Here is a 14,337-nt window from a genome sequence, read left to right on the forward strand (position 1 = left end):
AAGTACATGAGCACCTGCAGACGGACGGAGATGTATTCCTGCGGCTGGACTTCCCCTGGGTTTGGACGAACACGTGTTTCTGCATCCCAACGGAAGTGAGCCTCTCCTGCGCACAGGAGCTGGACTTGAAGCCGTATTGCTACACACTTCCAAAGTCCCTCGGTAACTTCAGAGATCTGTTCACATTTTGTGGTTGCCTATTGGAAGTCACGCCGGTGCAGATCGTGGATGTTTTAAAGAAAATTAAAGAAAACAGTGAAAAACCGAATAGGACTGACATTGCCAAAACTGACCTTCAGCTTGCACTGAATATTATTCGATGGCTTCACCAAAACCATATACATGTAAGTGAAGACATTCCAATACCAATACAGCAAACTTACAATGATGCACTTGAAACACTTTGCATGAAAGAGATTCATGGGTGCACCTACTGCGACATCAAAGTGGAAGATTTGCAGGAACTGTTGGACGACAGCAGTGAACCAATTTATCTGGCCCACGAAGACATCTCAATGAAAACTGCAGAGTGGCTGAACATTCCTTGCCTCAGTACACGCCTCATTGACCCAGAAAATTTGGGCTTTGAACAGTCTGGACAGCAGGAGCCGCTCACCGTGAGGATTCAGAACATTCTGCAGGAGTACCCTACTGTGTCGGACACATTCAAGGAGCTCACACAGAATGCGGATGATGCCGGAGCTACAGAATGTAGTTTCTTGGTTGATTTACGAAATAATTTGGACATAAAAGACAACCTGTTGGACTCAGGAATGGCTGTTTGTCACGGTCCAGCTCTATGGGCATTTAACAATGCTATCTTCACAGATGAAGATTTTACAAACATCACAAAGTTAGGCCACTCCCTAAAAAATGAGCAAATTGAAAAGGTAGGGAAATTTGGACTTGGGTTTAACTCGGTTTACCACATCACTGATATACCGATATTTATGAGCAGACAATACATGGTCATGTTCGATCCCAACATTACTCATCTTGGGAAGCACATCCGAGACAAGTCCAATCCCGGTATCAAGGTGAACTGGGTAAAGCAACACAAAAGACTGCAGAAATTCCCAAACCAGTTCAAGCCATTTGTGAACGTGTTTAATTGCGAGCTTCCTTTGCTCAGAAGTGCTCCGTATGAATACCAGGGCACGCTGTTCAGATTATCTTTCCGAACAGAGCAGGAGGCAGCAACGAGCCAGATTAGCAACACCTACTACAGTCTGACGGATGCCCTCTCATTCATTGACGAATTTAGGAACAGTAGCTACAGGCTGATTATTTTCACACAAAATGTAACAACGATGCGGTTGAAATTCATCAAAGGAGATTCAGAGGATCCCAAGCAAGCCAGAGATGTGGTTGTCTTGAACAAAAAAGTATGCGCCTCAAAAGTAGGCTCTTGTACACGTAATATCTTGTTAGAGTCTGCAAAAGTAATGAAGGTGATTTTGTCAGCCAAGCAGCAGGCACTTCCCTTGCCCAAGTGCTCGAGTATTATCAGCATCAATATCGAGGAATCTGAAATGCCAAACGGACAGATCGCAGATGTTCAACACAGAGTTGCAGCCAATGAAAATGCATCTTATTTTGAAATAACATCGCAAACAGGAGAAAGGGCAAACGGTGTTGTCGCCGCGCAGACATCCGTGAAGAGAACACATTGGCTCCTTCACTCGTGTTTTGTTGATGGCGAAGCTCTTGATTTTTGTCTGAAGGAAGAAGGAAAGAAACTGGGCCTGCTGCCCTGTGGTGGCATTGCTGTTCCTTTAGAAGCAACAGTGGATGGATGCTGGAAAATCCAGCAGAACGCATCTCCTCTGGGTGAGGTATTCTGTTACCTTCCAATCAAAATTCAAACAGGACTTCCGGTGCATGTGAATGGCTGCTTTGCGGTGTCTTCAAACCGCAAAGAAATATGGAAACTAGACTTGAAAGGTCAATGGAATACGCTGTTTATGAGAAGTGTCATTGTGATAGCGTACATAAACACGCTGAATATTTTACGCCGGATGTCCATAGAAGGAGAGTTGATTGATTACGTCTATCATGCCATTTGGCCAGACCCTGGCACTGTCCACAATGACTTCTCAGCCATTTGCAGTGGCTTTTACCAAGCTTTGGTCTGTGGAAAACTGAGCTCATCAGAGGTGTTTTCTGATGGCAACAGTTGGTTCCCCTTGTGTAATGCAAGGTTTCTGGACAACCGACTCCTTCAAAAACAAGTTGTAGGCCAAGCAGCCTTCAAAGTATTTACCAAGTACTTGCAAAATTCCCAAACTGAGCATGTGCATGCAGTAATGTTGCCATCTTGGGTGGAAGCAGCATTTGAAAAAGCTGATTGCCTGCAAGCCATTGCGATGAGAACATTCACAGAAAATGAGTTCTTTAAAGAAATCTTCATTCCAAATATAAAGGAAATCCATCAGGATTTTCGTGACCCGCTTGTGCTGCATGTGTTGGATGAGCTCCTCGACACGTTCAAGGAAGTCTTGAGCAAGATTCCTTGCATCCCTTGCACTGCAAAGGATCTGTGTCTTGCCATCCCATCCAAGCTCGTACACCCGCAGGGTAAGGCATCTCAGTTGTTTAATGAGGAAGACGGTAGGTTTCCCAGTGGTACTACTGCAGATTATTTGGAACCCACTAGGCTCCTGAAGCTCGAGTCTTTGGGAATGGTCAAAGACCATGTATCTTGGCCAGATCTGATGGAGAGAGCCCAGTCTGTGCAGGGTCTGACTGCACAATGTCCTGTCAAGGCCCGTCAGAGGGCAAGCATCCTGCTGACTTTAATGGGCGAGGCATTGCAAAGAGGTGATGGGGTAGACTGTGAAACGATCCAAAAACTTAGAGAGACGGCATTTATTCCATGCCTCGTGAAGCCAGATGTTGTTGGATTGTCATGGAAAGGCAGTGAGTTTTCACCCAATACCCTGTTCAGTCCAAACCAACTCTACTCAATAGAACAGCAGAACTTGGTGTGTCTGCTTCATCCAATAGTAGATGAAAGCATTGAGAAGGGATGCGGTTCTATCTCCGTGGCTGTTAAGGAGCTTCTTGGGCTTCAAAAGAAGCCATCTGTTCAAACCGTCATTGCTCAATTAAAAGCAGCTACAAAGATACAAGTCAATATTACTTCTGATCATGAAGATATTTGTTACTCGTGTTACAGATTCCTGAATGAAAGTTTGGCTGCTCAAGAAAATACAAAATCGTTGGTTATTGAAGAGTTGCGTCAACACAACATTACTTTAGTAGATAACTGCTTCGTGTCTCCTTCAAAAGTTGCATTCAACTTGGACTTTTCAGCATGCCCATACTTATTCCAGCTTCCAACAAAGCTGCGGAAAGAATATAGTGAACTTTTTAAAATAATCGGTGTCAAGGATGAATTTTTGGTGTCTGATTTTACAAGTGTGCTGGATGACCTAAAAAAGAAATATGGCCAAAAGAGTCTTGAGGAAGAAGATTTTCATCTCTGCAGACGCATTGTCACGGAAGGAATCTGGAGCCTTGTGAAAGAGCAAGACCAGAGTGTCTGTGCTCATACCTGCAGTCACGTGTTTCTTCCAGACACAAATCGACAGTTGATTCCTGTCGACAACTTGTGCTACAATGATTGTCCTTGGATAACCGTGAAAGACTCTGCAGTGAAATATTGCCACCAAGAAATCCCGAGAGAAATAGCCGTCAGGCTAGGGGCCGTGCCGAAGCGTCACAAGGCATTAGAAAAGTATGCCTCCAGTGTGGATTTCTCCAATTTGGGAAGCGAGTTTGGACAAAAAGAAAAACTAACCAGTCGAATCAAGAGCATTTTAAATGCCTACCCCTCTGAAAAGGAGATGCTGAAGGAACTTTTACAAAATGCCGATGATGCAAAAGCATCCGAGATCCACTTCATTTGGGACCCAAGGGAGCATTCAAAAGATCGTATTTTTGATGAGAAATGGGGCAGCCTGCAGGGAGCTGCTCTGTGTGTGTACAACAACCAGCCCTTCACAGAGGACGATATTAAAGGCATCCAGCACATTGGGAAAGGCACAAAGGGAGGAAACCCCAGTAAGACAGGTCAGTATGGAATCGGTTTCAATTCTGTGTATCATATCACCGATTGTCCAATGCTGCTCTCCAACAATGACACGTTGTGCATATTTGATCCCCATGCCAGGTTTGCACCGGGTGCCTCTTCGATTAGCCCAGGGAGAATGTTTAGAAACATTGACGAAGATTTTAAGGCCCAGTTCTCTGATGTTCTCAATCCCTTTTTGGGTGATACTTTTCCACACGAAAATGCGACGATGTTCCGGTTTCCAATACGCAATTTTGATATGGCCAGGAAATCTGAAATCAACCAGACCCCAACGTCAGACCGTATGGTTCACAATTTGTTGGACAAGATACGGGCCGATGGGGCTGAGCTTTTGCTGTTTTTAAACCACATCGAAAAAATTTCCATCTGTGAAATTGATAAAGTGACTGGTGCAACGGCAAGCTTATATTCTGTAGAAGTAAAGTTAACTGAAGAGGAACGCAAAAAACGAAAACAGTTCTACGCAAGCATCCATGACGCCATAGGCAGGAGACGGCAGCTGAGCCAGATATCGGTGCAGGTGGTGACGTATTTGATGGACATTGCTGATTCTGACGGAAACGCAACATCGTGGATGATATGTAACAGAATAGGATTTTCAGATGTTGACAAATTGTCACAAGACCTTCTTGCTGCACACAGGAATGAGGACATCTCCCTACTGCCCCGTGGAGGTGTTGCGGCCTGTATAAGCCACAACTATAAAAAGCCTCACCGGACCTTCTGCTTTCTTCCACTGTCGCTCGAGACTGGCCTCCCTGTGCATGTCAATGGACACTTTGCTCTCGATTCCTCCAGAAGAAACCTGTGGAGGGATGACAATGGCATTGGTGTCCGCAGCTATTGGAACTCTGCCCTGATGACGAAACTAATATCACCGGCGTATGTAGAGCTACTCCTTCAGTTGCGAGAACACTATTTTAAATCAAACGCCTCTTCCATCACAGTCTTGGCCAACATTTCCCATCACAATCTGCAAGATTTGCTGCAAAAATACTTGTATTTTTTCCCGCTAAGTAAAGTGGCGATACAGCCTGACTGGCATCGCTTGCTGACCTCGGTTTACAGAGCAATACACGTCGACACGAAGCCGCTTTTGCCAGTTGTCAGGGAATGCAAATCCGAGAGTGCACGGCAAGGCACCGAGACGCACACAACTTACACAATTACATGGACGTCCACCTCCAGCCCCATGAAGGATAAACCTTTTTTTGACAATTTATTACAGGATGAATTGCAGGCGGCTCGGAATATCGAATACAATTTGACAATCAGGAAAGCCATCGCAGAAAACGTATTTAAATTAAAGGAGCTCCTACTGGAAATAGGATTCAACTTGGTGTTCATGTCGGATGAAAGCAGCTGTGTGTATCACTGCTTCCGAGAAGGAGGCGTTCCAGTTCACTTTGTTACCCCTAAAGATGTACGTGGATTTCTCTTGACGTTTTCAACAAAAGATACCATTTGCCAGATTGGGAAGCTGCCCTGTCAGCTGAGTCAGTCAAAAATAAACAGTTTTCAAAACTTGAAAATCCTTGTGGATTACTGCCTTAAAGACGCAGAGGAAAATGACATCATTCTCGAGGGCCTTCCCCTCTTGGTCACGCTCGATGATGTGTTGCAGGTGTTCGATGGCAGAAAACCCAGATTTCTGTCATCGTATCATGAGCTTGTGCCCTCACGTAAGGATATATTCATGCACACAATGTATTCAAAGTATCAGGACAGGCTCTTAAACAGCGGAGTGGCCAAAACGTTTGACATTGACAGCTTTGCGGAGCTACTCCCTGCGGTGCTGGCGCGTGAATACCGTAGCAGGAGCCCGGTGAAATGGAAAGAGACATTCGCGAGCGAAGCGTGGCTTCGGCGATGCTGGCAATTCATTGCGTCTTTGGTGTCAAAAGATGCAGATACAGCCGATGGAAACACGGTGTTCGACAAGGCCATTGCCACGCTCAAAGAGTGGACGTTACTTCCCGCTGTTACATTTACAATCTCAAGTGTGGGAACTTTGGTACAAAAAGACAATATTTTGGTGCCATTGAATCTGATTCACGCTGTGATATTTCCTCACAGCCACAATGATCGCCTCTTTTCAGCACTCATGAAGGCTGGTTCTCTGCAGCTTATGCTCCCAAAAATTGCATCCCATGATAACCATTTGACATTGATTTTTTCAAAATATACGGCAAACATCGAGAACCCTTCCAGTATATTAAACTTACTTAGTTATATGCTGAAGACCTCTGGCTTCCAAAACAACCTAGAGGAACACGACCATGAAACCCTTCTTATGTACTTCAATAGAAACATAAAGAAAGTCACAAATCCAGATGATCTGCAGGTGTTGAGAATGTTGCCTTGTTATAAGACCATAGATGGCAATTTTGTTAACTTGCACAAATACAGGTCATGCTATGTGCTGACCAAAACAATTCCCTCCACCGAGATGGATGTATGGACCAAATCGACTGCTGCCATATTCATTCAAGATAATCCCCAGTTACAAGAATTGTTTACATACTTGGGATTCACACAGGTTGACGACTTGGATGTCTATGGAAAATACATTCTTCCCAAGTTCGATAGCCTTACTTTTAAAGCAAAGCTGCGGCATGTGATTTACCTGAAAAAACGTATCAAGTCATTGGAAGAAAATAAAGCGTTGCAAGAGAAGATATGTTCCAAACTCGAGGGCCTGGCTTTCATCCCAGACACTGATGGCCGTCTCAGGCCAGCAAAGCACTTCTTTGACAAAAAAACAAAACTATACGATGTCATGCTACCAGAGCGGTCATTCATTCCTGATGAGTTCTTCATTACATTGGAAGAACTAGAAAGCCCCACGAACCAACAAGTCTATCAGTTATCATGGCATAAGTTCCTGAAACAAATTGGACTCAAACATGAATTGTCTCAGCAGCAGCTGATATTTTTTTCCCGTGACATTTCAAATAGATCTCAAACAGAGCAGTGGTCATTTGAGAAACTCAAGAAGACAGTGGACACCTTTTTAGATCACATTTTCACTGAACGTGATGATCTTTTTAATGGAAGTTTCTTAAGAGACTTGTCGATAATCGCCTTCATGTATCCAGAGAGAGCTCCTCCTGACCTGCTGAAACTTCACCCGCAGTTCCAGGAAACCAAGGGCACATTGCCCCTCATTCGCTTTAGCCACTCCCAGGTGAATCCCAAGATGAAGGGGATAGATGCAATGCAGTTACTGTGGAGTGCCTCACCCTTGCTCCCCGAGAAGGCCTGCCCCACCTCCATTAGGGAGCAGAAGCAGTGCAACGCGGAGAAGGGGCCAACACAACTGGAGGAGCTTTTCACTACGTTAAATGTAAGCCTATTTCCACCCCTTGAAAAAGTCATCGCCCACTGCAAAAACATCTGTTCTGTTACACCTGTGGATGATTTTACACTCAAGACGAGAGCTGCCGTTTTGAAAGGTATTTACGGATTTTTGAACTCTCACAAGGTGGATTTTCGCCATCAGCTGAGAGGTGTTCCTCTCGTTTTAGTTGATGAAGGGAGAAAATTAGTAAAACCGGACGAGGTTGTAATAAACCTAGAGAATGAAGCAGACTTTAAGCCATATCTCCACAAACTTCCCTTGGAACTCGGGGCCTTTCACCATCATTTTAAGTGTCTTGGAACAGAGGATAACGTTTCTGTGCGGCAGTATGTGGATGTTCTGTCACGTATTTTCGTCAAGTCAAATGGGAAGCACCTGGAACCAAATGAGATGCGAACAGTAAAACGAGTTGTTTCTGGCCTCTTTAAGAATTTGCAAACGGACAGCGTGCGAATACGCACGGAGCTTGAAAACATCCGTGACCTAATGCTCTTCCTGCCCAGTGCAGATGGGAAACTGGTGAAGAGTGGCAGCTTAGTCTTTGACGATGCCCCCCATTATAAGAGCCGCATATACGGTAGCAACATGGGAGTGCCGTTGCTGGTGGATCTTGGGCAGTGCTACCTCGGGAAGGATCACTCCGTGCACACGAAGATCATCATGCTGCTCCCACTAAAACTCAGGCCGAGGCTCCTGAGTAGCATTCTGGAAGAGCACTTGGATGAAGATGACCCAAAGCCTTGCCACTATGGCAAACTGTGCTCGCTGCAGGGACGATTGCAGCTGCTACTCTCCTCGGAGCAGTTCACAGCGGGACTGGTCAGGGTCATGAAACACGAGAGTGAAAATGCCTTCTTAGCAAACGAAGAAAGGGCACTGATGCTGTGCAAGTCCTTAAATGTGAGTCTAAGGGTATCCTGCTTTGAGAAACTGCAGACAACTCTTCGTCTGAAAGATAACGAGATGATCCCAAAAAGTAAATGTGAAACACTGGCATTTTTGAAAAAAACTAGCACCTCTTCAATCCATCTTTACGTTCAACATTCTGACTTTAAGGACATCAACTTCCTTCTTGCTTTGGCTATGACCATTAAGTCATCGGCAGACAATCTCATATCCGATACTTCATATTTGATTGCAATGCTTGGATGTATTGATATTTACCGGATAGCTGATAAACTTGATAGCCTCGGTGTTAAATATGATACGACTACTGAGCCATCAAAGATGGAGCTACCTCTCCCAGGAACTCCAATACCCAGAGAAATCCACCACCTTCTGCTTATGGATCCCACGAATGTGTTTTATCCAGGAGAGTATGTTGGCTACCTTGTTGACCCAGAAGGTAAAGAAAGTTCATTCTCATATCAGGCAACATACACATATGCCGTCATCATTCAAGAGGTGGATGGAAGCCAAGAGGATGATTCTTTACTTAGAAAGTCGTATCAGATCGATATTGGGTATAATGAGTATAAAGTTGTCAATTCTTTGGATCTGTACAAATTCCTACGTCACGGAGAAGGCATGCAAGAGAGAGAGGAGAGTGTGTTCAAAGAGAAATTGGGTAGTCACCGAAGGATGCCAGATGACACAAAAAGGGAGGGCACAAAGAGGCATTCACCCAAAGCACAAGTGCCCGAAACAGAAAAGCCAATTTCCATAGCTGACGTTTTATCAGACATCACCTTGGTGTTAGAGCAGGCGTGGAAAGGTCCTGAAGCAGAACGTAAAAAGGTTATTCGTAGGCTTTATCTAAAATGGCATCCGGACAAAAATGCAGACCATTTAGAAATAGCGAACGAGGTGTTTAAACACTTACAGACGGAGATTAGAAGGCTGGAAACTGGAGTAATGGAGTCAAATAAAGATAAGTCTCAGAGACGTCCATTTGGCTCCGCGCGATTTTATGGAGATAGTTTTTCCTTTGAGAAGTTTTTCAAATCCTGGAATCAGGAAGCAACGAGCCATTCCCAGGAGAAGCAGGGCTACAGTGAGAAGTTCTCCGCTTCAGCCCAGAGCGGAAGTCACTCTGATCGGGCGTTTGTTCCACCGACGTACAAGGTGGCAGGGAATCCCGTGGAAGCGCTGAGATGGATAAGGCAAGCCAGGGCAAATCTCTCCGCAGCAAGGAATGATTTGCATCGAAATGCTAACGAGTGGCTGTGCTTTAAGTGTTACCAGGCTGTGAAGCTTGCACTTATTGCTGTGGAGTACTGTGTCAGAGGACAAGCGGACAAAGACGTTCACTTGCAACATCTGGCTCAGAAAGCAGAAGAGCAAAGCACATTGTTGCTGGGGCTAGCGAACGATGTGCTCACACTGGAGGTGTTCGGCATAGACGGCTTGAAAACACAGTATCCAGATGTCCTCCCGTTTCCTCAAGTCCCAAACGATAGATTTCCAACGGATGTTTCCCTCAAGGTAATTGAAATCACCGGTAGGATTATCATCAGGATTGAAAATTTTATTAGACAAAAAATCTAAATGTGGTTTCAATTGTTTTGACTGCGTGCTGTATGTTATTTATTTTCCTGAATTCATCAAAAAATGTAACCGAGATTGTTTGTAAATTGTCGCGTAAGTTGCATGCCTGCGATTATGAATTTATAGTGTTCGAGTTTGTATTTTATTTGGCACTTATAGTATTATTACCACGTGTTGCTTAATGCATTCCTTGCAAGTGCATTGGGTTTCGCTGCACACATACTGAATATATATGGTCACCGTATACATGTCGTGAATGTCAAGCACAATGATGTTGGGGCAATCCATTGTTTCTACATGATTGGGCAAAGCAGGTAAACACATCCATGAATGAGGAGCTGCTGTGCCTTATCAATAGAATCACTTGGGTCGTATTTACTAATGAACTATCACCACTCCCAGTTTACTGAAAGATACCTGTGCATCCACTCGGATATGTTCAAGTGTAAATTAATTATGTAAATATGGAATATAAATTTGACATGCAGGTATTTTTGTACGTACATGAGAATTCTAGTTTGTTTTGGTTTACAACAATGCCTTATTAATAGAAATCAACTTCGACCGTGAACCCTTCCCCCTTGGTGACTTTGGCATAGAACTCTCCTTGCCCTGGCGGGAATGGAGCATCCGAGCGACAAGTTAAAAGGGGAAGGAGAGGGAGTACGAGGAGGGGAATGTGTCGCCCGTTCTTGCAGAACCCAGTATGAATAGCCCGAAAAATGGGGGCAAGTGGTAACCACTGCTCCCGGGAGAAAACATGACAAAACTTGGACATGGCGTTTGTTGTTTTATTTCTGGTTTTGTTTGGTTACATTATTGCCTCCCCTTTCTTCAATGTTCTCCCCCCCCCCCCCTTAAATGCACTGCTCCCGATCATTACCCTGACTGCGGGAGGGGAGCGCTCTCGATCGATCCAAACTTTTGGGGGGTGTATTGCCTCGAATTTGTTCCACGTTATCTGCTGTTTTTGTCCCCTCTTTTTGAAATCCACTTTGTGTTCTAGGTTGTTTAATGACAAGAACAAATGTATTAACAAAAGTCTACGTTGGAACGGATTTCCCTCATAGCAGCAGCAACCTGCGTTAAACGAGGCATCACTTAAAACACATTTTTAATTGTTGAGCATGAATTCAAACCTTCCTATTGTTTTTCCTTCCTTGCGGACGGAAACTGGCCTTTGCGGTGACTAATGTTTTGTAACCGAATATTTTATGTAAATTATTTAAATTCTACAAAAAAACATTTCGAACAGTCTGTAGTACACCAAAGACAAGTCATTTTTTAAAATCAGCTTTGCAGTACAGTAAATTGAGGGCCCATGCCAGGTGGGAGCCCTGGGGGCCTGTGCCCCCACTTCTGACCCTGGTTTTGGGGTGCAGGGATCCACACCACTCGTCTCCCCTACCTCGCCCATGTCCTCTTGGTCAGATCCACCGAAGCAGCGATGCCTTCAACCCATTCGCCTCCTTAGCCTGATTATCACGGCTGCCATGGCTACTGTTCCCGTGAACCATTATCCATTGAGAACTTGGGTCGACCAGGCTCTTGTGTCGTATCCGTCCTGTGTTTAACCACCACATTGCAGGTCGCAACAACACACTTATTCGTCTACCCACTCTCCTCCCACACTGCAGGTCACACAGGAATTCCCTAACACGGTCACCTTTCCCTTGCTCGGTTCAAGAAATGTGTTCACTCTTACCGACAACGTAGATAGCGCTATTTGTTGTTGGCTGCTTGACGTTTTGATCCCTTTGGTGCTGCGCTCGTCAACTGTTTAAAAAAAAAGAACTATCCCTGGGCGTACATCATTCGCTCGCTGCTCATGCAGACATGCTCTGCAGCATGTGATGCATCTGGTTGCCTCCCGCAGTGTCCACTATTAAGAGGAAAATCTGAGAATTTTCGTTTTCTATTTTAGTGGAATATAATTGGGAAATGTGTTCGTGTGAAACCAGGTTCCCGTCTCCTGTGCAGATGTAGGCAGAGCATTACGTGATTACATTACTATTATTCGAATGTTAATGTTCAATGCTTGTATCGTACCAGAAACGGGGATCGAGCGTAATTTGGCATGGTGCCTGGTTTCTCATTGAGTTGGCCAAAGGCAATCCCTCTCCATTGTGGCCTTCACACATCAGCAAAATGCTGACCTGTCTTTATTTTTGGGAAAGTGGTGTTTTTAATATTTATGCAAATATTTTATGCAAAACATTAACTACAGGTGGACTCTCGATTTATCCGTGTGGTTTTTCCGATTCGCGGATTAACCGTGCACATAAATTAGCAACTCGTGAATTTTCACCTCAGCCCAAATTAATAATCTAAAACCAAGTTACACATTGTTATTCTTGGAAATGTTTATTACAAGCCACGTGCTTAAACCGAACAAATATGTTGCTCCGGTTAATCCGACATCCACGTGATCGCCTCTACAGTACAGTAGTTGCATATCTTTACAACAGTGGGCAGAAGTTTGATTGATGTTCATTGGTGTGGCTCTGCTGTCCGCTTCGTGAGCAGAGCCTTCTGCGCTGGAGCAGCAAAGTGTTATCACGGAGCACGTGCATCGATCGGTCAATTGTATATTAGTGGTTTTTGGCATAGATCCGCAGAAAATAGATATGTTTGGATTATCTGCGATTGTGAATAATCCGCGGTCGTCCTCCCCGTCATTAGCGGGTATAATCGGGAGTCTACTGTATTAAAATTGTAAATAGTGTGTGTTAGGCTGAAATGCTGCCAGCTTACTGGGAATTAGCACAGGGGCACCTTGTTATAAGTATGTTTGATGAATTTGTAAGAATTGCGTGTCTAATAAATAACATTTAAAATATTTTAGATGTATTCCAATAATACGCCTTCAGTTGTCTTGTTTTATATTTATAGCAACATTTGCAATTGAACAAAGTTGGGTTTCCCCATTCACGCGCTAATGCTTTTCACATTCTGCCATCTCTGTATCCACCAATTTTAACACTTAACAGATGCTAGGCTATTTTCGTTTTAACATATAAAGTCGAGCAATGTACTTTCTACTGTAATTGTTTCATTAAATTAAACTTGATTTTAATTTAGAAAAAAATGTCGTCTTGTCTGCGGTGAACCGTTTAGGGTATTATTCGAGGATGATTCTGTTTGACGAACTCGTGTTTTGAAACCAAATCCAGCTCGTAAACGCGTCCGCCTCATGCACATAAAACATCAGCATATTTAACACATCCCAACTCTTACTCTCAAAAACATGCAAAACCAGCGGTACCACCGGACGCACACTGGACAAACGCGATGTCGGCGGATGGGAATTCTCTTTCACGTCGTCACAGTGAGAAGGGTATGAGACGTGTCAGCTGTCTCTTATTTGCCATTTCAGAGCAGCAGGTTCTTGGAGTAGTAATTAACTAAAAAGAGGTGCACGGCTAGGAACCCAGCGGTTGGTATCGCAGCTTGTTGGATGAGAGGATATCTGCTTGCACAGCGTCCATATTCACACTGAGCGCGTCCATATTGTGCTGTCACAGACCGAGCAGCACACGCACACACACACACATTTGCGGTGTCAAACAATACTTCAGAATATTATTCAAGTTCATTTTGTTTAACCAGGTGCGAACTCAAGGAACTAGGATAGTTACATATCCACGTGACCTGGGTCACAAAAAAATTACGAACTCCCAATAAAGTGCAGGCATACAGCAAAGTCAAAGCGATGTCCTGCTCAAATGAGCATTGAGACAATACTCGTCTCCTGTTTTACAACTCTGAGCCAGTAGTGGGGGCGAGTCTACCCATAGGACAACCACTGTTGACTTCCTCACAGCGGTATTCGTTCCATCGACCCCAGAAAGAGGTCTGTTAATCGCCCCCCCCCCACCAAACAGGATTTGAACATGAGCAGTCCTTGGGTTACGAATCTAATTCGTTCCTGACAACCGTTCGTAAGTCGAGAACTGCTTGCAAATCCTTTCTATGGTTAGCTGCTCGCTCGAGTGCAGGGGTGGGGGGAACCTTTTGTCTGCCAAGGACCATTTGGATATTTATATAACATCATTCGCGGGCCATGCAAAATTATCAACTTAAAAATTGGCCCCGTGATATTTGGTCAAACATTTAATTAACGCACCCCTAATGCGATGGCTGGAACTGCTTCTCTTTGGCGAGGCGTGTGATGATGTTAGCTGGTATTGATGATGTTAGCTGGTATTGATGATGTTAGCTGGTATTGATGATGTTAGCTGGTATTGATGATGTTAGCTGGTATTGATGATGTTAGCTGGTATTGATGATGTTGCTACTCGCAACTGCTTTTCCAGGTTTGCTCCTAGATTTATTGAATTTCGAGTAGTGGTTGCCTTGGCAGGGCCAGAGACCAAATGATTTTGCGGGCCTC

General features: G+C 44.3%; 2 protein-coding genes across 2 annotated transcripts in view; one reads left to right on the top strand and one right to left on the bottom strand.

The window, feature by feature from the left end:
* The window catches only part of SACS (sacsin molecular chaperone), a 39,626-nt gene extending 26,594 nt beyond the window's left edge, over nucleotides 1–13,032 (top strand). The window contains 1 exon segment of the mRNA XM_032956685.2: nucleotides 1–13,032. Within this exon segment, the coding sequence (XP_032812576.2) occupies nucleotides 1–9,944 (9,944 nt within the window). The 3' untranslated portion in view covers nucleotides 9,945–13,032.
* Nucleotides 12,290–14,337, bottom strand: part of ARMH1 (armadillo like helical domain containing 1) — a 16,984-nt gene continuing 14,936 nt past the window's right edge. Inside the window, exon 11 of the mRNA XM_032956686.2 lies at nucleotides 12,290–13,459. Coding sequence (XP_032812577.1) covers nucleotides 13,367–13,459 — 93 coding nt within the window. The 3' untranslated portion in view covers nucleotides 12,290–13,366. The remainder of the gene's footprint in view (nucleotides 13,460–14,337) is intronic.

Source organism: Petromyzon marinus, chromosome 18, assembly GCF_048934315.1.
Source record: "Petromyzon marinus isolate PM22_M1 ecotype Great Lakes invasive population chromosome 18, UKy_Petmar_22M1.pri1.0, whole genome shotgun sequence".
Lineage (NCBI taxonomy): Eukaryota > Metazoa > Chordata > Hyperoartia > Petromyzontiformes > Petromyzontidae > Petromyzon > Petromyzon marinus.